Source organism: Colius striatus, chromosome 7 (assembly GCF_028858725.1).
Source record: "Colius striatus isolate bColStr4 chromosome 7, bColStr4.1.hap1, whole genome shotgun sequence".
In the NCBI taxonomy this organism is placed as follows: domain Eukaryota; kingdom Metazoa; phylum Chordata; class Aves; order Coliiformes; family Coliidae; genus Colius; species Colius striatus.
The window spans coordinates 19,786,113-19,809,916 of record NC_084765.1 but is presented as its reverse complement, the minus strand read 5'-3'; the positions used below and the strand labels follow the sequence as shown (position 1 = coordinate 19,809,916).

The following is a 23,804-nucleotide window of genomic DNA, read 5'->3' as shown; positions in this document are numbered from 1 at the left end:
AGTCAGAGATGTTTTCTGTATGTCCAAGGATCCTGCAGTTGAGTAGCTGCAGCACTCACCCATACAGAGAACGCAGTTACCACCATGTGGGTCTGGCTGATGTTTAGTTCCAAAGTGCTCTAAAATAGCAGTTTTGAGGGAATGGAAATCTGCCAAGGTGGGATTTACCTTTCACCTCCCTGCCTTGTGCTGAATTCATCATGAAGATGACACAGGCCAAATGCCTTGTTCTGGAAGGAGATACAGGAGATCCTCTTGGGCATCACATATATCTACATTGTTAGCAGCTGGAAACTGCTGGTGGTGTGCACTATTTCCATACTGGTGATGGGAAGGAGCATGCAAGTATCTCTGGGTTGCACAAAGCTGACTCGCATGCTGTGGACACCTTGTCATGAGGCTCTGGATTTGCCCTCCACTTCCATCCATCCTCTCTGGCTGTCTCTCCTCCCCTTAATCGAATTCTGGCTGAGCATTAAATTAAACTTGCAAACTGCAGACCTTTTATTTGCCTTCCTGTATTTTTTGTCATTATTATGCACATCTCTTATGCACATATCTTGTGCAGGGTTTGAGGAAGGAAAATTAGGCAAAAATAGTCATTGGAGATAGAGAACACCTACTATTTCAACTACTCCACAGAAGCTATTTCATTGTTAATTATGAGCAGACTTGCAAGCAGTAGGGATTTTAATTTTTAGCAAGTTTTGATGTTAAAAAATTTGCCTTTTTTTCCAGGGTTCTTAGTTTTTTACTTTTTTGTTGTCTGTGTGTTTTTATTTAACACTAAGAAAGCTCCTGGTGTTCAGATGCTCACTTGTTATCTTCAAAGAATAACAGGAGTGGAGTTGCACTCGTGGTTAAGATATCAAAGCTCTAATACTGCTTTAATCTTGTAAATGGCTTGGAAGAGGGACAAAGTGATGAAGCTGTGATGGTGGGAAACCCTGCCCTGGGCAGTGCTGGGAGTTTGTCACTTTTTGGAGGGATCTTTGTGAAATCCTTGGGTTTTGCCTGCTTTTTTGGGTGGCTGAGATGCCCATGGACATACTGTTCCTGGGAGAGAGAATCATCTGGATCGTGAGGGATCTGTCTAGGCTGGAACAGTGGGCCAAGGGAGGTTGAACAGGGCCAAATGCAGAGTGCTGTACTTGGGCCACAACAGCCCCAGGCTTGTATTAGAAATAGTGTGACCAGCAGGATGAGGGCAGTGATTATCTCCTGTACTGGGCACTGGTAAGGCCATACCTTGAGTGCTGTGTTCAGTGTTGGGCCTGTCACTAAAAGAAAGACGCTGAGGTGCTAGAGCATTTCCAGAGATGGGAAATGCAGCTGGAGAAGAGTCTAGAAAACAAGTCTTATGATAAGTGGCAGAGGGACCTGAGGGTGTTTAATCTTGAGAAGAGAAGGCTGAAGGGAGATGTGATCACTCTCAAAAATTACCTGAAAGGAGGTTGTAGCAAGGTGGGGGTTGGTATCTTCTCCCCAGTAATGAGTGAAAGGACAAGAGGAGACAGCTTCAAGTTGCACTAGAAGAGGTTTAGATTAGAGATTAGGAAGAACTTTTTCACGGAGAGGTTTGTTAGATGATAGCACAGGCTGCCAGTGTCTCTGGGTGGTGGTGTATACCTCCCTGGAGACAATGAAAATCCATGTAGCTGAGATGCTGAGGGACATGGTTTAGTGTTGGGCTTTGCAGTGTTACATGAGTGGTTGGACACAGTGATCTTAAAGTTGTTTTCCAACTTCTTCAGCACTGGGGGATGATGGCTGGATCTTCTCTGTCAGCCCTCAAAAAACGATGGGGACAATACATCAACAGGGTTGACATGGCTCATGGCTGGTCTGCAGGAACTCCTCAGCTGGAGATAGCACAGGCTGGGATCACACAGCACATCCAGCACTACCCATTGCCAGGCTGGGCATGGCAAGTGAATTCCTCTTGATTTGCAGGGCCCACCTGATGTAGTCGCAGGCTTTTGAAGTATTAATCATTTCTTGTTCTTGCAGCTGTTACTCACAGTGCTTGGGTCAAGGCATGTAGCCTTATTACCAGCTTCATTGCTGCAAAATCCTTCCTTGCCAGCAAGCCAGCAAGATGGAAAAAACAAAGGGCTTTAAATATAGCATGTTTTGGGTTATTTTTATTTGCTTTTCATTTTAAGCTCTCTTTAAGTTTGTTCAAACTTTCCTATGTAATCAAAAGGGTGAGTAGTTTCCTTTGCTCTGCAGCAATAAAAGACAGACCTTCCACATGGGCACCAGGCTCTGCGGCACAGCCTGCAGCCACTGCCACGGGATCCTCAGGGACATGGCTAGAGCTGCTCAGTAAAGGGACCCTCTGAGAAAAACTGGTTAGAACAAGAAGCTGCTTCCTGTTGTGTGCATGCTGCTGAAAAATCATCTTTGCAAAAATCATTCCCTCCCAGTGTCTTCCTCCACCTCTCCCAGATGATGGACTCTCATGGGTGTGTCCTTCCAGCACTATGATTTGTAATTATGTGAGAGGTTCCCCTGTAGCCCTCAGGAGCTTCTTCTACCCAGAAGTACTGCATAGAGTTGATGGGTATGTGTAAATAAATCATCAGCCAGGTTTTCTCCATGGGAAGCAGAATGCATCTCTGCAGAGGAAACTCCTGCTGCTTTCTGTTTTCCCCAAAGGAGAAGTCTCAGTCCTCCAAACTCTTCACAGCCCAGCTCCATGTACCCCAGTCCACTGAATTTGAGGGCTCTAAAGCCCCTGACCTGTGCACCCCAATGACCCCAAGTACAAGTGCTCCCTGGGTCTATGCATCCAGTTCTGCTTTGAGGACTCCAAAGTTCCTGGCTCCGCGCACCTCAGGCCCCTGGGTCTGTAGGCCTGCATCTCCCAACTTTGAGGGCTTCACACCCTGGCTCCATGCACTCAAGCCCCCCAGGCTTCATGCAACCTAGTCCTCTAGCTTTGATTCCCTGGCTCCATACACCTCGATCTGATGGCTTAATGCATCATGGTTGCCTGGCTCTGTGCATCCCAATGCCCTGGGGCAGCATGTACCCCAGTCCCATGCACCTCAATCCCCAGGCCCTGTGTGTACCCCAGTCCCCTGGCTCAGTGCATCCCAATGCCCTGTCCTAGTGTACCCTAATCACTCATCTCTGTGCACCCCAATGCCCAGATCCTGAGTGTACTTCAATCCCTTTACTTGGTGCTCCCTAGCCCCACGCATCCCAGCCCCAGTGCCGTGCTCCCCAGACATGTGCATCACAACCCTCTGGCTCCTCAAACCTCAGTTCTCTGGTTCCACGCACCCCAATCCCCTGTCCTGGTGCTCCCCAGCCGTGTGAGCGCCGGGCCGAGCGCGCATCGGCGCCGCCGGGCGCTGCCCGCTCGCCCCCGCCCCCGCCGGCGCGGCCCCTCGTCCCCTCCCCCGCCGGTGGCGGCGAGGTCCCGGCAGGAAGTGGCCGCAGCCAATCAGGGCGGGGGCCGCCGCCCCGCCACCGGCCCGCCCGCGGCGGAGCGCGTGCATTCCCGCCCCGCGCCCCGTTCCCGGTAAGTGCTGGCCCGGCCCGGCCCGGCCCGGCGGGGATGGTGCCGGGGACAGGGCGGGCGCGCGGCTCCCGATGCGGCGGCAGTTCCGTCGGAGCTCCGGGGGCGCTCCGCGGGAGGAGCCGCCGCACCGGTTTCCCGCAGCCGCGGGCAGGGGCTCGGGCGTTGTTCCGGGACGGCCAAATGAATGAGGCTCCCTGAGCCCCGCGGAGCAGCCGGACGGAGCCGGTGCCTCACCGGCTCGGGGAGCCTGGGTAGACGGTGGGAGGGAGCGTGTCGGGGGTCTCCTCTTGCCAGGGGGGCTCTCGGGAGACAGGCGGGATGTTTGTGTGGGACGGGTGTGCGTTCCCTCCGGTTCCCTTGCGGGCGCAGAGAAAGCGGCATTCCCGGATGCTTGTAAGCCCTTCCGATTCCGAGTGCCGTATTTAATGTATAGAGCTAAACCCTACCCAACGCGTGGCACAAAAAAATGAGAGCTGCGCGGGGAAATGCTTGTTCCCCTTTTAACCAGCTGAGCCAAGGGATAATACGTTCTTCCTTTGCACCGCGGCGTATCGCCTCCTCAAATCCCAGACGGGGATTGGAGGGTTGCACCCAATTTCCACCTCCTTTGCAGGCTGTGCCCCCCATCCCGGCAGGGTCCCTCACCGAGAAATTAAATGATGATTAAAATTAGAGCAGAGCTAGGCTGCTGCTGGCACCAACGCTGGGTAGGCGAGAAGCGGAACGAGGGATCCTGCAAAAGCCTGGCCCAACACAGACTGGTGGGTGAGGGCTTGTTCTCCCTGGACCAGCAGATGTTTCCTTTGATGTTTCTCTTATGTCAGGGTGGTAAGTTGACGGATGAGAATCTGAGTATTAAAATACAAAGTGTTTTGGCTGTGCTCATGCCCCAAGGAGGGGGAAACTGAGTCATGGAAAGGAGAGAGACCCACTGAAAGACTCTCAACTGCAGGAGGGCTAGAAACACGAGTGTTCCCTCTGAGATGGTCTAGTAGGGCTCATAGGCCACAAAAACTTTAAAATATAGTTTATTTTAGCATCACCAGGAAAAGGAAAGAGCTTCAAGGGTAACTGTCAGGAAGATGAGTCACAATTTCCCTACTCAGGAAGCTGTCACCCTCTCCCAACACAGCTCCCACCCTTCCCAGGTGTGGGGGGCTTTTCAAAAGGCTGGCTCTAGGCTCGTCCATTTGGGAAAGGTGAGAGCCCGGGGTAGGGTTTGAGAAAGACAGCTGGAGGATTTCTTTTCCCCAAAGGAGCCTAATGCTCAGGAGAGAAGGAGAGAGGATGCTCCCCCAGAGCCTTTGGGGCAGAGCCGTTCCCCCTCAACCCCTGTGTCCCTGTTCTCCCCCAGGAGCTGAGCAGAATTTCAGGGCTGCCATTTCAGGGTGTTTAAGGAGGAAAGTGTCAGCAGCTGAAAACGTTGCACTTTGGGAAATGTGACACTGATTATAGCAAATATGGCTATTGTGCCCAAATGCATCAGCACTAAAGCTCTGGGCTGAGCAGCAGGACTCTGGGACGTGCTCGGGACAGGAACGAGGCATGGCAGTGACAATGTTGGCTGTGATATCTGGGGCTCATTCATGCCATGTGGCAGCATTACATTTGTGATTGGACTCGATGATCTTAAAGGTCTTTTCCAACCATAAAAATTCTGTGATTCTATGAATGTGAGTCTCGAGCTCTTGGCATGGCCAGAGAGGGATGTCTGGGAAGCAAGCCACAGTAGCCAGTGGGACTGGGCAGTTTGCCCTAACCTCTCCCCACACCTCACTCTGAGATGCTCTGTTTTTGTTCTGCATTTTTGGGGACAATTTCCTGCCGGAGACTTTCCTGCTGTGAGTAGAGATGAACCTTGAGCCAATGGCAGAGCCGGGATTCTGCAAACCTCTTATGTTTGGGTTTTAGCCATTTTGAACATTGGAAGCGAGTTGCCTCCTCTTGGACGACAGGGATGTAACAACCCGATGGAAAAGAGAGCAGCAAAACGGGAGAAGCAGCAGTGAGGAAGGGAGAGGCTCACATGACTTCTCTGAGCACTGGCCAGCACCTCTGTCACAAGAGCTGCCTCTGGGTCCCTCACATCCCTGATGCAGGGAGTGCACTGGTCCTTTGGCCAGTGCCAGGCTAGAGGCAATGCTCTCTGCCCTATATTCCATATTTTATGATGGAGTGAGTGCTCTGGATGCTGCCTGGCAGCCAGAAGAGATGATTGGCATGGGATACTGTGCCTGATTCAAGTCTCCCGCCCTCTCCTGCTCTCTGACCTTGATTCCCAGAATCATCAGTGTTTTCTTCTGTTTGTGGTTTTTTTTTTCTTAGCTTGGGGCACTTGTCATGAGAGACAAGACACCCTGTGAGAAGGACACCTGGGACTGTGCTTGCTTCTGCTTTCTTACCCAACCTTTGCTCATCTCAAGGATGTTCTGCCTGCTGCTTGCCCTGGGACTGCTGGAGTTCAGCCTGGCAGGTGAGCAGGGGCAGGAGTTCATGTGGTCTGCATGTCACCACATGTAAACAACATGCCACAACACAGCTGCGCTTGACCTATGGCTCCTAGTGGCAGCACCTACAAGGTTTTTCTCCTGGTTTTGTGGTCCTTCAGCTGCCCCAGGGCATCACTCTATGGATGTGATGTCTCCTGGTGCATGTGGGCCACCCTCATAGCAGGGGACAGCACCTCCCACATGCTCCAGCTGAATGGTGAAGCTGTGGTAGGACTCAATCCTTAAGGTTTCTGATTTCACAGAATGGTAGGGTTGGAAGGGACCTTTAAAGATCACCCAGTCCAACCCCCCTGCCAAAGCAGGTTCACCTAGATCAGGTTGCACAGGAACGCCACCAGATGGGTTTTGAAAACCTCCAGAAGAGGTGACTTTACACTCTCCCTGGGCAACCTGTGCCAGGGTTCCATCACCCTTAGAGTAAAGTAGTTTTTCCACAAGTTTAAGTGAAACTTCTTGCATTCCACCCCTTGTCCTGTCACTGGGAAATTATAGAAAAAAGTGTTACCCCATCCTCTTGACATGCACCTTTCAAATACTTAAGTATAAGCCATCAATCTCTTCTTCTCTAGGCTGAACAATTCCAGATCCCGCAGCTTTTCCTCATAAGAAAGATGCTCCAGTCCCCTGATCATCTTGGTGGCCCTGTGCTGGACTCTCTCCAGAAGTTCCCTGTGCCTCTTGAGCTGGGAGCCCAGAACTGGACACAGGACTCCAGATGAGGTCCCACCAAGGCAGAGTAGAGGGGATTGTTCCTCCCCAGGTGCAGGACTGTACTTGCCCTTGTTGAACCTCCTAAGGTTCCTCTGTGCCCACCTTTCAAGCCAGTTGAGACTTACTTACCTGAGTCTCCATGTGCTGCAGCTCCTGGGCCCCCAGGTTGTAGCACCTCAACATTTGAGAGATGAATAATTTTGGGATGCTCAGCATGCAGCAGCAATTCCAGCCAGGCTGGGTAATGTTCCTAAAATCTGCTGACATTTATTATAAGCTGGTGGGAGATGTGGCATTCTCAGGCCAGCCAAGAGCAAGGCAAACTGCATGAGCACTGCTCTTCTGTCTGTTTGCAGCCCCTGGCAGATGCCCTCCAGCCTGGCCCCTTCCCACAATTCCTCGTCCTCCCCACATGGGGAGGAAATTTAATGTGTCATTACTGCCCTTCTCCCCAGGGAGGTATTTGTTGCAGGTAATCATAGAATTGTTTTAGTTGGAGAGAACATTAAGGTCATCAAGTCCAACCCCTCACCTCACACTGCCAAGCCCACCGCTAAACCATGTCCTTCAGCACCTCAGCTAAACAGCTTTTAAACATCTCCGGGGATGGAGACTCCACCACCTCCCTGGGCAGCCTGTGCCAAATTCTTTGTAATCTCCAAACTAAACCTCCTCTGGTGCAACTTCAGGCTATTTTTTCTTGTCCTATCATTCGTTACTTTGGGGAATAGACTGACCCCTACCTCACTACAACCTACTGTCTGGGGATGATTGTGCCTCCCCTCAGCCTTCTCTTCTCCAGACTAAACACTCCCAGGTCTCTCAGCTGCTCCTCGCAGTACTTGTGCTCCAGACCCTTACCTAGCTCTGTTGCATGTCTGTGGACATGCTCCAGCACTTCAGTGTCTTTCTGGTAGTGAGAGGCCCAAAACTGAACACAGTATGAGGTGCAGCCTCACCAGTACTGAGTACAAGGGGACAATCGCTTCCAATGAAATGGGAAAATTCAAATGGCCGTGCTGTGTACTGTGCTGGTGTTGAGGTTGGATTATAAAGCAAATCTGAGGTGAGATTTTTCCCCTTTTCCTTCCCGTTCTGCAACTGGAAGGATTTGGGGAATAAAGTGCTGCCAGTACCCTGGTTCTGCTTTGGTGGCTGTCACTGCTTGCTGCCCGCGGGCACCCCAGGACCAGCTGTGAGCGCAGAGGACCCAGCAGCCCTGGCATGGTTGGCATTGCTCCCTGATGCAGTGACAGAGTTGGCATCATGCTGTGGCTCAACAATGTGGTCGGCATTGTGCAGTGCACTGGGAGGAGGTCAGCATCTTGCTGTGGCATGGGGCTTGACATCGCGCTGGAGCACTGGTGCCATCTAGAGCCTGCCAGCCTGGCTGTGGTGCTGCCTGAAGCTGCCGGCGTGTTCCAACCCTAACGATTCTATGTTTCTATGACATAGGACCGTGTCCCCACCGTCACCCACTGATTTCTCCCAGTGGGGAGAAACTGGTCTGTACGTCCTTGGGCGGGGTGCAGATTTGAATACCCATGGCCACAGCTTCCCTAGGTTTGGTGCTGGATGTGGGACTGTCTCCCTGCTAGCATGATGGACTTGGCTAGGGGTCAGTGCTGGGAATGGTCCTGAGATGCCACCTGCTCACAGGGCGTCCCTTGATTTCCCAGATGGAAGATTAAGGAGGTATGTCTGCAGGGTCTCACCACCATGTGCTTTTGCCCTCCACCCTCTCACAGGTGCCATGGAGATCTGGGTCCCACATGAGCCAGTGGTAGCCCTTTTTGGCCAAGATGCCACCTTGCACTGTTCTTTCTCTCCTGAGGCCAACTTCAGCCTCAATGACCTGAGCATCATCTGGCAGCTGACAGACACCAAGCGCTTGGTCCACAGCTTCTTCAGTGGCCAGGACCAGCTGGCAGACCAGGGAGGGGGCTACGCCAACCGTACAGCCCTCTTCTATGACCAGCTGGCCCTGGGCAATGTCTCCCTGCTCCTCCGACGTGTGGAGATCTCGGATGAAGGCAGCTTCACTTGCTTCGTCCGGGTCCAGGACTACAGCAGCGCAGCTGTGACATTGCAGGTGGCAGGTAAGAGAATAGAGTTGGGGTGTCGCAAAGCATCTCCCCAAAGAGAAGGGATTCTCTTTGCTCCCTTATGGAGCCTCTTTCTCTCTCCACCCTTGGCACGGAAATTTCATGGGTCTCTCCATGAAGTCAGGTCTCTGTTGGAGACCAACCAGCTGCCTCTCCCCAAAATATTGCTGTTGGGGTTTGTGATCCCTTCTGTGCCGTGCTGTAGAGCCTCTTAGTTGAGAGGCCACCTGGAAGCATGGCCACAAACCTGGAGGAACTTGAGCTGGTTGGTCTTACCAGTTGGAAGATCTGTCCTGGGGTTTGCCCAGCCTCATTGAGTTGCTCCAGATCCTGATCCTTTGCTCTTTTCCATGCTGGCTGTCCTCTCTCTTGCAGCTCCCTACTCCAAGCCCAATGTGAACCTGGAGCCCAACAAGGACTTGAAGCCAGGAGATCTGGCTTCCGTGACTTGCCATGCTTCCCGTGGCTATCCTGAGGCTAGCATCCTCTGGCAGGACAGCCAGGGCAGCAACATCACCGAAAATGTCACCACGTCCCAGGTGGCCAATGAGGAAGGTCTCTTTGATGTGCACAGCGTCCTCCAGGTGCTGGTGGAGCCCAGCCACACCTACTCCTGCCTGGTGCGAAACCCATTGCTGCAACAGGAAACACAAGCCTCTGTCACCATCACAGGTGAGCCAGCGAGAGCTAAAATAGAGGGAAGGAAGGGAGGGGCTCTGCCTGAAGATGACCATGGTGGCACTGGGAATCCTTACTGTGGCACAGAGCCACCCTGAGGGTTGCTCCCCTGTATCTCTGCTCTCTATCCATGGACCCACAAAGGTAACTTGAGGCTATACTATCTTCCCCTGTCAGTATACCAGCTAGAACCAGACTCCTTAGTTCTTAGTTTCTGGCCTTGCTTGTTATGCTGTCCAAGCCTAAACCACCTCAGGAAGCCAGCACAAGGCACGGTAGTAGTCTTCTCCTTAGCACGTGACCAAAGGATGCTGTCAGTTTTGAGTTCTCCATCCCAGCTGTGAGTGTTCTACTTCAGAAATAAAGGCTGGAGGAGTTCATCAAACATGTTCAGCTTTGCAGCTTTGCTCCAGGCTCCCCCCCGCTGCATTCCCACAGCTCATTAAAACCTTGTGTGCCCCCTAGTAATGTTAATTAGTGTTTAATTACCCTTGATATGACACTTGCTGTGCCAGGAAGGCAGGTCCCTGGTGGAGCATAAACTTTTTGGCTGGAGGCACCAAACTCATGGAGGAAAACTTGCATGGATGCTGCTGGTTGGGGACAGAGGGGTGTCTTTTTCATGGGCTCCCAAGTTTGAGAGCAAATAAACAGCCTTAGAGTGATATCTGTGGAGGGGCAAGTTTGAGGCAAGAGTATTTAAAGAAGGAGCAGTATTATGGGTAAAAATCAGATTCCCAGCACTTCCTGAGATATCCCCCAGGCCATCCCCGATCCTGGGAAAGGTGTCCCTGTCCTTTCCAGCCCCAGGACATGAGATGAGGGGAAAAGGAGTGGGATGCAACAGCATCTAATGCTGCACTTGAGCTTCTTAGCAAGTGAAGGGTCAGTCTGCCATTGGAATTTATTAGTGCAGTTATTTAAATGTTAATGAAGTATTTTAGGGAGTGACTCAACCTGCTGCTTCCCTGGCCAGATCCAGACTTGTTAGGGGAGGCTGTAATCAGAGGCATGGATGGTTTTAATTCCAAAGTTGCCCCTTCTGTCACCGACTCCCTCTATGGGGATGTGCCCCTGCCACCTCAGTGTCCTGGATGCCAGATGTTCATCCCCTGGATCAGGCAGCGATGCTCACTGTGGTGGTATTTCTCTTTCCTCCCCCTGCAAGGCCAACACCTCGCCTTCCCTGCCGTGGCTCTCTGGGTGACAGTGGGACTTGCTGTCTGTGTTGTGGGGCTGCTCGCTGTCCTGGTGTACGTGTGCCAGAAGAAAATCCGCCAGAGCTGTGAGGAAGAGGAGGAAAACGCAAGTAATGTGGCAGCTGCCTCCCACCACAAGGGATGGGGCTTGTGGGAGCTGATGGCTGGGGGAGATGGGGGAAATTTTAGCCTGCATGGCTTTGCCTTGGTGATGCCATCTTTTAAGGCACTCTCAGAGATGTTGGAGTTGACAGACACCAGCAGATCGATACTGGAGAGCCCATGCTGGGTGTATACACTGCTCCAGGCACCTGGATTTCCTCCTGGCCAGCATGTCTTCCCCTTTCACCTTCCTGCACCAAGTACCCTCTGCATGTCTGGTATCCACTACTGAGCCTGTGTGGAGCATCTCCTCTGAGAAAGTGCCTCTAGCACTTGCCATCATGGAAATCATAAAATCATAGAATAGTAGGGGTTGGAAGGGAAGAGATCATCTAGTCCAACCTTCCTGCCTAAGCAGGCCCACCCAGATCAGGTTACACAGGAATGCATCCAGCTGGGTTTTGAAGACCTCCAGAGAAGGAGACTTTACAGCCCCTCTGGGCAGCCTGTGCCAGGGCTCCCTCACCTGAAGAGTAAATAGTTTTTTTTCTTATATTTAAATGGAACTTTTTGTGTTCCAGCTTCATCCCATTACCCCTGTCCTGTTGCTAGCTACAATAGAAAAAAGGGATGCCCCAACCTCTTGACTTCCATCATTTGTATACTTGTAAAAGTTAGATCACCCTGCAGTCTCTTCTTCTCTAGACTAAACAGTTCCTGCAGCCTTTCATCATATGAAAGATGTTCCAGTCCCCTGATCATCTTGGTGGCCCTGCGCTGGACTCTCTCCAGCACTTCCCTGTCCCTCTTGAGCTGAGGAGCCCAGAACTGGACACAGGACTCCAGATGAGACCTCACCAGGGCAGAGTAGAGGAGGAGCAGAACCTCCCTTGACCTGCTGGCCACACTCTTCTTGATGCATCCCAGGATGCCATTGGCCTTCTTGGCCACGAGGGCACATTGCTGGCTCATATTTAGCTTATTATCAATCAGGACTCCCAGGTCTCTCTCTGCAGAGCTGCTCTCCAGCAGGTCAATTCCCAGCCTGTACTGGTGCATGGGGTTGCTCCTTCCCAGATGCAGGACTCTGCACTTGTCCTTGTTGAACCTCATGAGGTTCCTCTCTGCCCAACTCTCAAGCTGGTCGAGATCCCACTGAATGGCAGCACAGCCTCTGGGGAATCAGCCAGTCCTCCCAGTTTGGTGTCATCAGGGAACTTGCTGAGGGTCACTCTGTCCCCTCATCCAGGTCGTTGATGAAGACATTGAACAAGACTGGCCCCAGAACCCATCCCTGTGGAACTCCACTGGCCACAGGCCTCCAACTCAATTGTGTGCCACTGATCACCACCCTCTGGGCTCTGTCATTCAGCCAGCTCTCGATCCACCTCACTGTCCACTCATCCAAGCCACACTGCCTGAGCTTTCTGATGAGGATGTTATGGGAGACAGTGTCAAAAGCCTTTGTGAAGTCAAGGTAGATGACATCTGCTGCTCTCCCCTCATCTAGCCAGCCAGTTATGCACTCATAGAAGGCTGTCAGGTTGGTCAAACAGGATTTCCCCTTGGTGAAGCTATGTTGACTCCCCCTGATAACCAACTTTTCCTTCATATGTTTAGGGATAACATCGAGGATGAGCTGTTCCATCACCTTTCCAGGGATGGAGGTGAGACTGACCAGCCTGGAGTTTCCTGGATCGTCCTTTATGCCCTTTTTGAAAACTCAAGTGACACTGACCTTTCTCCAGTCCTCAGGCACCTCACCTGTCCTCCATGATTGTTCAAAAATGATAGAGAGGCTTAGCAATCACATCAGCCAGCTCTCTCAGGACTCTAGGATGCATCCCATCAGGTCCCATTGACTTATGAGCTTTAAGCTTGGCCAACAAGTCTTCCATCCAGGGGAAATCCTGTGTTTTCCAGACCGTCCTACTATCCTTGCCGCACTGGGCTTCTCAAGGGCCAGCCTTGGCTGTAAAGACCAAAGCAAAGAAGGCATTCAGTAGTTCAACCTTCTCTGCATCCTCTGTCACCAAGGCACCCTCTGTATTCAACAGTGGACCCACATTCCCCCTAATCTTCCTTTTGCTGCTGGTATACCTGAAAAGCCCTTCTTCCTTTATTTTCCTGGCCAGATTTGATTCTAGAAGGGTTTCAGCCTTCCTGATTGCACTGCTGCGTGCTCTGGCAGTGTTCCGATACTTTTCCCAAGAAATGGGCCCTTGTTTCCACCTGCTTTCTCTCTGAGGTGTCCCAGCAGGTTCTTGCTCATCCACGGAGGCCTACTGCCTTCTTTTCCTGCTTTCCTACACGTCAGGACACACTGATCCCAGGCTTGGAGGAAGTGGTACTTAAAGATCAACCAGCTCTTTTGAACACTTTCACTATCTAGGATCTTATCCCATGAGATCTGTCCAAGCAGGTCTTTGAAGAGGCCAAAGTCGGCTCACCTGAAATCCAGGGTCACAGTCTTGCTTTGTGTCCTGCCTCTTCCACACAGGATCTTGAACTCTACCATCTCATGGTCACTGCAGCCGAGGTTGCCTCCAACCTTCACATCCCCAAGCAAGCCCTACTTATTTGTCAGTACCAGGTCCAGCAGCACACACCTCCTCGTTGGTTCCTCAATCACCTGTGACAGGAAGTTTTCATCAGCATTCTGTAGGAACCTCCTGGACTGTGTGTGCTTGGCTGTGTGACTATCCCAGCAAATATCAGGGTGGTTGAAGTCCCCTATGAGGACCAGGGATTGTGATTGTGAGGCAGCTCTCAGCTGTTTGTAGAAGGCCTCATCCACTTCCTCCTCCTGATCAGGTGGCCTGTAGCAGACTCCCACAACAGTATCACCTACCTTACTCTGCCCCTTAATTTTCACCCACAAGCACTTAACCCACCCCTCATCCCCACCCAGGCACAGTTCAGTGCACATTAATTGCTCCCTCACATAGAGAGCAACTCCACCTTCACCCCTTGTCAGTCTGTCTTTCCTGAACAATCCATAGCCCTCCATGGCTGTGTTCCAGTCATGGCAGCTGTCCCATCATGTCTCTGTGACCGCAGTGAGGTTGTAGCCCCACATCCACACCCACATCTCCAGTTCCTCCTGCTTATTCCCCAGGCTGTGTGCATTGGTGTAGAGGCAGCGCAGGGGCTTACTCAAACACACCCTGGATGGATGCAAGAGGACCCTCCCTGATTTGATACTCCCTCAGGCTGGTCAGCTTTCTGCATCTCATCATGGTGTGCAGCTGAGGAGTACTTTGCATTCCCTGCCCTGCCCTGTTTCTCTGCTAGACAGGATGGCTTGTTCTTTGCCATTTCTCCCCTCACCCACCAAGTCCTTCAGTTTAAATACCAAGTGCTTTGACACATGAAGGTACCATGAGTGAGATGCTACGTGCTTTTGTTTTCTGCATAATTCTCCTGCTTGATTTTGTTTCTTGTTTTTTAAAATTTATTAGGGAAGTGTTTGCACAAAAAGGGGGCTTTGTTGCTTTAAAAAAAGTGCTGTCCTCCAAAAATGGCTGCAACAGCAGCTTTGCTGGCATTCCTATTTGTTTTCTCTCACTGCCTCCCTGAGGCGTTTGGTCTGCCAAAGCTTTTCCCTGCCAGCATCGTGCTGCAAGGCTGGAACCCAGCCCCCACTGGATGGAACCCAGAGGGCTTTTCCCTGTCAGATCTCAGGGAATCATCTGCAGGGGCACGTCTTCTTGGAGAGAATCAGTGCCACAAGGGGCATTTTTGGAAGTAAAACCGTTGATGCCTCTGATTACAGCCTCCCCCAGCAGGTCTGGATCTGGCCAAAGAAGCAGCAAGTTGAGCCACTCCCTAAAATAATTTGTTAACCTTTAAATAATTGCACTAATAAATTCAAATGACAGTATTTGCCTCAGTCACAGAGCATTTCCTCCTCAGTTGGGATTTGCATGCTGTGACACTCAGCTGTGGCCCCAGGCCAGCTGACCTCAGTTCTTTAGCATTAAGGCAGCTCCCAGCCATGATATTTTGTGCCAATGGCTGCACGCCTTTAGCAATAACCTTTTGCTGTGGCTCTTGGTCATGCAGAAACCAGTCAAGGACTCTGCTTGTGAGCCTGGAAGCTATGGGAAGCAGGAGCAGTGGTTTTTTTTGTTTGTCTTTCTGGCCAGGAACAGCATTGTGTCAGGTGCAAAACTCCTGGGCTTCAAGACGGGGTGGCAGCCTGCTGTGTGCTGTGGGAGGGAGAAGGGAATGTCCTTGTTGCTGATGGGGTGTCCTGGAGGGGTCGAAGAATCTGTGGTCTCCCTTTGAGGCTCCTGTCCAGGTGCTGCTCCAGAGGGTACCTGTGCTGTGAACAGGAAGGCGAGTGGCTGCACTGCATCACCCAGTGCTGTAGCTTTTTCTGCTTTGCTTCTAGGCAATATGCCACCCCGGCACAGCCTTGTGCTGAGGGCAGGACCTGTTGCAGGGTGGTGGGTGCAGTTGCCTCCTCCCTGAGCATCACCAGTGCCTGGTCCCGAGCAGACCTGGGGATATGTGGTGATCGTGGGTGGCTCCGAAGAGCTGGAAGTGGCAGTGAACTGGGGGCATCCACTAAACCCAGCTGCTGAGAGAGGTGAGTTCTGGGGTGGAGCCTGGCAGACACTTCACATTCTCTGGCTTGTTCTTTTGCAGGGACGGAGGGGCAGGACGAGGAGGGGGAAGGACCCAAGACAGGTGGGTGCACAATGCTTGCTATACACATGAGTGCATTATGGCATGTGCTCATGGCACTGCCCCTACACAAACAAACTCCCTGGTGTGCATCGCACTCTCCATTGCTGCTCAGCCCCTTAGTGCTCACTCACTCTTTGGTGCATCCTCTTAGGCTGGCAGCTCCCTGATAAGTCACACTCGTGATCTTCTGCTGCCTTCAAACAGGTTGAGGATGTGCTTGGTGATTGCCTTTATCTGCTGCACAGGAGCAAGCCTGCTTGGGATGGTGGCTCTGCTGCTGGGGAGATTAGGGACTGGGTTTTGGTTGGTGATGGAAATTGGTGGGTGCAATTATTGGATGGGTTCCTCACAATGGGGTTCTTGGCTGTTTCCAATGGAGAGTTGTTGCCTTACAAAATCCGTATTCCACACTGGGAAAAACATGCTGTTTTGGTTTTTTGCAGCTCTGCAGCCGCTGAAGAGCGTGGAGAGCAAAGATGGTGAGTGCATTTCCCAGGCAATGGTGTAGGACCATGAACTGGCTTGTGCTGGTTTCTTGCTTGAGCACCCTGGAGATGATGCTCAGATATGAGTGTAAAGCATCTATTGCATCCTCATCATTAGGTTTTGGTGGGTTTTTTCTTCCATTTTTTTCTTTTTTCTTTTCTTCATCTTTTTCCTCTCAATTTTCAGTCAATTTTTACCAGATTAATTATTTCCCAGTACCTGTCTTCACTCTAATTTGAGCTGTGCTTCCTCTGTCTGCCATTCCTGTCTCTCAGTAGCGATGGAGTGATGCGACCAACAGCTCCAACGTTGCATTTCTTCTCCTATGTTTCCTTTTCTTGGGCATTTTGGGGCTGAGGAAAGCCTCCAGTCACTACTGTGTGAGTCGTGCTGAGTTTGTGTCTTTTTTCTTAGTGTTGCCATCAGTTTGCTAAGAGGAGGGGACTTGCTGAGGTCAATGAAGGCATGAACTTCATCCCTCCCCATGCAGAATTCCTCGCCAGCAGCCCAGTACCAAATCCCTGATGAAAATGAAAAAGAATTAGAGTCCTAGCTCCTGTTTCTGCCTTTCAGTATCATCTCCCGGCCTCCCATCCCAGCCCTAGTGACTGGCTTCAGCACTTTCTGTGCCTGGTCAGCCCCGCTCCTCTCTGGTTCATCCTCTTCCCAAGATCTCAGTCTTTTGCCTTGGTGCAGGTGAATTGCTACTAATTTAACCTTCCTTTCTTCTTTTATTAGCAGTTCTGTGTTTTCTCCATTGCCATTTTCCTCACCACCTCAACAGGGGTATTAAAAATGTCATCTCCCTTTAGTAAAGCATCAACTGACTCCACTTTTCCTCTTTTTATTTCCTCCTCCTTGGCCTTATCTCTCCTTTGCAAGTACTGAAGCCCTCGCTTGGCTTCCCAGCTTTGGCTTTTTATCCCTGATGCAGCCTGTTTGCTTAACTCTGTGTGCAAGACATCTCCTGCTCACTCCTCGACCACTTTTTCAACAGAAACAAAACTTAAATCATTATCCAGGGTTTGCTGGCTGCAGGGGTGTTTCTAGCAAGGAGGACAAAGCAGGTGTGTTTTTACCCCTCCCATGTGCCTGGTTGTATTTGCCCAAGACTGACATCAGCCCTGGGAGTGACGATCCCACTTTCCATGGTCAACAAGAACCCCGAGCTGCTGGTGACCAAATTAACTCCTTAATTTGGACCTATTATTATTTTTTAATATCTTTGCCAGTTTTTAGTCTGTTTTTCTCTCCCCCCAGATGACGAGCAAGAAGTTGATTGATGGGAGCTGGGATACCCCCGAGCAGCACCCTGTGTCCTGGACCATTCACAATGTCTCTGGCAGGGATAAGCTCTGAGTCCCCTGGGGAGGGCACAGACTCGCTGCCACCCCTCACCCCATGCGCTGTCACTCTTCTCCCTCCCTGGACACGTCTTTGGGGCACCCTGGGGCTCAAGAGAAGCTGCATCTCTTTATCGCCAGCAAGCTCTGAAGACCAATGCATCCTTCCTGAGGACAGTGTGTGTGGAGTGGAGGCTCTTCCATGTCCCATCTGTCTGTCCCCAGCAACAACCAGGGTTGATCATTCCCCCTGGCACCCTCTGTGGCTGCTTCTGCATGGATGCAGCTGAGCCAGCTGCCTTCCAGGACAAATTTTGGTACTCCTATCAAGACCAAAGGCCTTGAGAGGGGTGATGGGCTCAATGAAGTCTCCGGGAGCGACCAGTGGAGCAATAGAGACTCCAGGAAGATGGATGGGACCTGTAGGGTCCCCAGGCATGGGGGGAGCATGGGGGAAGCGCAGTTCTTTTGGCCCCCATGCTCTTGGCACCGCTCTGAGGGTGTACTGGACTGATTATTTTTTTCACATTGCACCACTGTTGTTCCCACAGAACTTATCTTTGCCTTAAGTGCCCTGGTGGGGTTTTGCATTTATTCCCTGGCTTGAATTAACCTGGAGGATTTTTTTGGTGCTGGTGGTCAAGAGGCAGCACTTGGGGTGGACCTGCTGAGCAGGTGAAGCCCCACTGTCCTCCCATGGTGACAAAGCCGAGGCTTTGGGTACTAAAGCACTGCTGGAGACAAACCTGGCTAGTGTGTGTGGTTGAGCACTCATTTGCTGTGGGATTTGATGGGTCTTTGAACCTGTGCATGTCCAGGGGGATCTTCACAGCAGGGTGCACGAGCCACCCAAGCCTCCAGGATGAACAGGGTACCATGTCTGCTCCAGTGGGATGAGAAGTCCCTGCTGTGTCCCTCGATGGGTTTTCTGCTGGTTTTATCATCATTTAAAATCTAGAATTTGAAAGAAAATTTTGTGCCTTGACAAATAAATTTGGAGGTTGTTTGGGACAATAGTTTCTGGGCTCGGCACGTTCTCCAGGATACAACTTGGGCTTTAATTAGTTTAAATATTGACATTCCCAGAGTGAAAGCTTCATTACCCTCCTTTCAGCCCAACCCCATCTGTCCCTCCGTCTCCTGAGTGTCTTGCACCATGCCACCCTCATCTATCACCCGACATGGGGAGAAAACCACTCCAGTAAGAGAGAGATGCCTGCCCTCATCCCTCTTCTTTAACATCTCAAGCAGCAGAATGAAGAGCAAAATCCCAAAGGGACACTGTCATACATGAGAGGTGGCTCTGAAATTTGGGTGGTTAGTTTCATTAATGGGATGAGAGCAGGGTCTGATGGGATGGTGGGGAAGAGACCTTCCTAAATCACCCATGGAGGGTTATTTTTAGTTGTCTGTCCCTGAGCGTGAAGCCAGGCTCTGCATTTCAATAGAAAAAGTTCAGGAAGTGAGACAAGGAAAAGCATGTTGGTATCAAAGTCAGATTAGGAAGGGGATAGATGGTAATTTCATGTAGGGATTTTGATCTACAGCCCGATTGAAGCTCCAGTGCAGTTTTTAACGAGGTGCCAGGAAGTACTATTAATATTATTTAGCACCCAGACGTGACTGGGGGAATTAAGCCATTAACCATCTTCAGCTCCTTGGCAGATGGCAAAATGAGTTGTCCCCATGTCCAGGACATCTTTAAAGGTCATGAGGTGATACCAGCAATCTTGGGAATGTCTCTTCCAGCTGCAAGCTTTCTGGGGCATTTCTTTGGGCAGACTTGAGGTGTTGTTTTGGGGTTTTTTTGGCAAAATGCAGCCTGTGCTATGCAGAGAAGGGAGATCTTGAGAGTGGTGAGGAAGAAAATCAGGATAAAGCTGTGGCAGCCCAGTGAATCCTTTGGTGGCTCAGGCTAGTGAGCTGTCCTGAAATGTGAACTTCTGCTTGGGGCTGAGCTGCTCACTACTGTCCCTGGATGAATGTGTTGTGCTTTGCCATGGGGTAATGCACCCCAGGAGGGGTTTAATTGTCCCCAAGTCCCATCCTGCTCTTGGGGCTGTCCAACTGATGTGTCTTTTTGGGGAATGATACTATCCATCCTCTTCTTTGTGGTCACCTTAATCCAACATGCTGTTTTATGGGTGCTGTGGGTGAAACCCAGGCAGGCTGATGGGCCACGATGCAGTGGTTCTTGTGAGGTTTTTACCATTCCCCAGAAGCCCTCAATATCCTCCACCCACTTGTAGATAACCACAAGCCCAGCAGCCTGGCAAGTGGAATTTAGCAGGAATGCAGAGCAAAAAGGACATGTCACTAAGAGTTGGCAGCAGCTCGGCTGCTGGAGGGAGTTTGGTCATGTTTGCTTTCATCCCATCTGGAAGAAGGTGAGGCTGCGAGTTCATTCAAACACTCTCAGTGGGTAAAAGCCTCTAAAAAAAATGCATTTGGCAGGTTATTTCAGAAGGCATCAGGATGAGTTTCCTGAGTGCTGATCGATGGCGGCTTGACTCTCCCCGTCAATAATAAATAAAAGGCTCCTGCTTCTTCCATTGACCTAATTCAGGAAGGAGAGGACAGAAATGCTGAGCCTTGCTGTATCCCTCTGAAGACCGATGGGATGGGATGGGATGGGATGGGATGGGATGGGATGGGATGGGATGGGGAGGGTGATGCCCCAGCCATGCTGGGCAGTTGTTTTTCAGAGATGAAGGATTTGCAAGAAACACTATTTTCTACATGGACTTGTTTCCATGGTGTGCTTTTCGTCGGGATGAGTAGGATTGGCTCCTACACTGCCTCCAAATACATAATTCTTGGTCTCAAAGTTGTCAGGCCAGAGTTAAATTCAGATGAGAAGCTCAGAGCAACTTGGCTGAGCTGTTTTCTGATGTTAAGGCTGCTGCGAACATAATATCTGACTTTCCCAGGGAAAACAGATCCTTGAAACAGCCCTTAGGATGGATCTTCCTCCTGCCTAGCCAATGCAGGTGAGGAACAAAGCCCCAAGGCCAGGGGCTCTGAGCCTGGGGTCAAGCTCATTTTAGGGAGACGGAAACTCATCACTTTTCCTAGGAATCAGCATCCAAAAAAGATTTAGATCAGTCTAAAAGTCCAGGACCTGTTGCCAAAAACTAGATTTTATTTTAGCTCCCATTTGTTTCCTCCCAGTGCAACAACAGTGATGGAGAAAGCAGCCAGCTCCGTGCTAGCTCTGCTTGGGGAATTTGCTTTCCATGGGCAAGTCAGAGCCAATGCAGAGTGCTGGCATGCTCAAACTCTCCACTTGTGTCACTGATGCTGGTACTCAAATCCTTTTGATGGGAGAAGAGCAATAGGGAAAAGGGAAACAAAAACAAAGGGAAACACATGAAGTAATCATTTTCAGAGCCAGTTTTTCTTTCCTAGGCATGCAGGTTTTAGAGCCTAACCCCAAGCAAGTTATTCCCTGTATCCACGGTGCCACTTAGTCCCACTAAGAGTTAATTGAGGGGCTGAGAGACATTTTAATTACAGATTTGGCTGTCCTGCATGATTTATCCTGGGTAACTCAGGCAATTTATCCATCAGCAGTTACAAGGGATCTGAAGCAGAAAGGAAGCGCAGGGAGTATTTATTGACTCAGAAGTCATTTATTGAAATGAAACAGTGATGTTTCTTAAAAAGCCCTTCTCTGGCATCAAGAAGTTGTCTCCAGCCAGGAAAATTAATGAGCAATACCATTTTCAAACTCCAATTCCCCTCTTTTCCTGACTTAGCTGAGCAGTTTGTTTCTCTTTGGGATGTGCAGCTGAAGTGTGGCATGGGAATAAGGGGGGACGTTTCAGTGTCATTTGACGATTGGGTGGCATTTCAGTGTCATTTTTTAGGATCATTTCTCACAGTGAGTGAGACAAAACCCCCTAGCAATGCTTTGCAAGTGGGACCTGAGCCACTGTGCTGCAAGTTCAGTGATAGTGTAATTTTCTTGGTGGCTGGTGAAGAGAGGTTGGTTGCTTAGTCAGAGAGAAGCACATGGTGTCCCAGGTAGGGAGACAGTGCTTAAACAGTACCACAGAAGTATGCTGGTTCCCTGTTCATGTAGTATTTAATGCTGTGTTTAATATATTAAATAATTTTATACAGTACTTAATTATCCAGTGAAAATCATGTTGGTAAGGACACAGATGCCTTCAAATCAACCATCTAGAGTAAAGAGGTGGCAGTGCAGTTCTTTTCCATGCCAAACAGAGAAATTATTTTTTTTCATCTCAGATGATGAAGCTGTTGATAAAAATTAGACATTCAGGAGACCTGTCCCAAAGAGAGGATATAATATCGCTGCCTTCAGCATGGATCAAAGGCTTTCACCCTGGAATTCATCCTGCTCAACTGAAGGCTTTCCAAGGATCATGAATGGGGTGTATGCAACCATTAACCTTCCCTTTCTAGCAGGATCTCAGTAAAGACCCTGAGCTCCTGCTAGCCCAGGGAAGGACAGACCATGGTGGAAAAAAGAAGAAAGGTCCCAACATCTTTCATTCTCTGAAATCTATAGTCAGAGGATGTTGTAGATGGAAAGGGCTAATCCTTCAGAGCTACGAAATACAGATTACAGTGATGGATGTGGCACTCGCTGCAGGGCAAGAGCTAGAAGGTTATGGATGGAGAGGTGGTTTTGCTGCCTATGAATCTCTTTTGCACCCAAATGAGAACAGAAGCTGTTTCTCAGACAACAGGTTCAGTCTTTAAAGGCCTGTGAATCTTCCATCCCATTTTCATTTCCTGGTGCTTTGACCTCAAACCTTTGTCTGGAGCTATGGCAAGGTGTGAGAAACATACCTCAAAACAGAGCAACTTTGGACTGTGTTAACATCAGTCATGAGTCTCAGACTATATATGGCTCCTTGGGTTTCTAGATGAACTGCATCTCTCTCTTTGGTACAGGTATACGGGATGCTGGCACCCATCCATGTAAGCCTGGCTCCCCATAGACGTGGTTTTGTGAACCAGTTTCTGGATGCATGTCTTGCTGATGGGCTGGGTGATAGGGCTGGGGGCAATATGAGCATCACCTCCCGCCCTCTGGAATGCCTTCAGTTGCAGGAGCTCTCCTTAGCAAACCCAGCTTGAGAAATAAAAGACACCAGCCTAGCACGGGGATCAGCTGGGTTTAGAGATGGCCAGCTGCTTGACTTGAGTTGCCAGAGAGGTTTTTCTTGTTATATCATTTATTCATTACTCCTAAAAATAACAGGGGCAAGGCTGGGACATGGAGATCATGTCAGAAAAGGATGAGGGTGTATGTAGCATTGTTTATGCTTCAGGGAGATAACAGCCACTGTGTAAAGCATGGGCAAATAGCAGGAACTTGAGTGCACTCCCACGGCCTTGGAGGGAACTTTGCTCATCCAACTCATCACTGCAGTTTCTCTTACAAGCAGACTGTGCAGGTCTCCCTACCACAGACCTATTCCATAGATCCTAGCAGATCAGGAGGAAGATGCTTCAGCCAATAAACTTTATTTCCTCAGGCACTCATGTGAAGCACCATTAGAAATATACCACAAATACATCCACTTGGGCTAAAAAAAACCCTCTCCCAACATTCAGCCACACCACTGAAGAGTGTATGTGCACAGGGCAGCACTCTCATCGCAAGGGGACCTCACTCACCAGGCTCTGCCACTGCAGCAAACATCTTCAGGTAATCCCTCCCCACCTCTTTATCCAACTCAGTGATATAGAGCCATTAGTCATTTTACAATATACAGAAGCAGCTGTGCCAATTAGCATAATTAACACACGAGAGCCAATTAATCTCTTGATTATTCCTGTCATTCACTTATCAGCTGCTATTACGGGAAGATCGGCTTTTGTACCTCTGTTCTCTATGCAAATAAACCAGTTATGAGGCCTTCATTACTCCATGTACAGTTGCTCAGCACAGATACCCATGAAATTGTGCATGGACAGACTGCCAACACATTTAAGCTGGAGCTCAGGTGGATTTTGCAGTTAAACTTCCCTACATTTTTTAATGTGCCACTTTGAGCAGTGCTCCAGGAGCTGGTTTCTGGGGACTTGCTGATGATGTGGGGAAGACCAGGGCAAAAATGCACTTGGGAGTCTGACTGAACCTTTGCTGTGTTGGTGGCCAAACTTGGCTCAATCTTATATAGCAAGAAGGTCACAGGCAGAGAGGTCACAGTTGGCCACCGAAGTGGCAGTAGCTGATGCCCCCCAAACAGGCAAGACAGAGGAAGAACACTAGAATAAACTGCAGGGCAATTCCCAGGGGCAGTTTCAGGAAAACCATCTTCCATGACCTGAGAGGGAAGGATGGTCCCAGCTGGATCCCATTGCCCTAGGCAGCTCCTGACTGGCTGGGGCCTGACTACAGCCCCCAGGTGAATCCCATCTCTGCTGGGGCTGCTGTGAGTGCTGGTATAATATGTTCCTGA

At 50.3% G+C, this 23,804-nt stretch overlaps 1 protein-coding gene across 1 annotated transcript; it reads left to right on the top strand.

Moving 5' to 3' along the window:
- The first annotated feature begins 3,477 nt into the window (after positions 1 to 3,477).
- CD276 (CD276 molecule) lies at positions 3,478 to 18,365 on the top strand. The gene is made up of 8 exons (XM_061999802.1): positions 3,478 to 3,532; positions 5,858 to 6,005; positions 8,502 to 8,852; positions 9,234 to 9,530; positions 10,705 to 10,845; positions 15,491 to 15,532; positions 15,976 to 16,011; positions 17,279 to 18,365. Exons 2-8 carry the CDS (start codon positions 5,873 to 5,875, stop codon positions 17,299 to 17,301), a joined length of 1,023 nt encoding a protein of 340 aa, XP_061855786.1. The 5' UTR covers positions 3,478 to 3,532; positions 5,858 to 5,872; the 3' UTR covers positions 17,302 to 18,365.
- Positions 18,366 to 23,804: the final 5,439 nt, after the last annotated feature.

Excerpts from the sequence above, each read along its gene's own strand:
- CD276 (XM_061999802.1), top strand. The coding sequence starts at position 5,873 with ATGAGAGACAAGACACCCTGTGAGAAGGACACCTGGGACTGTGCTTGC. Across the intron at positions 8,853-9,233 it reads TGTGACATTGCAGGTGGCAG|CTCCCTACTCCAAGCCCAAT; the intron begins GTAAGAGAATAG and ends TCTCTCTTGCAG. Across the intron at positions 15,533-15,975 it reads GGGGGAAGGACCCAAGACAG|CTCTGCAGCCGCTGAAGAGC; the intron begins GTGGGTGCACAA and ends GGTTTTTTGCAG.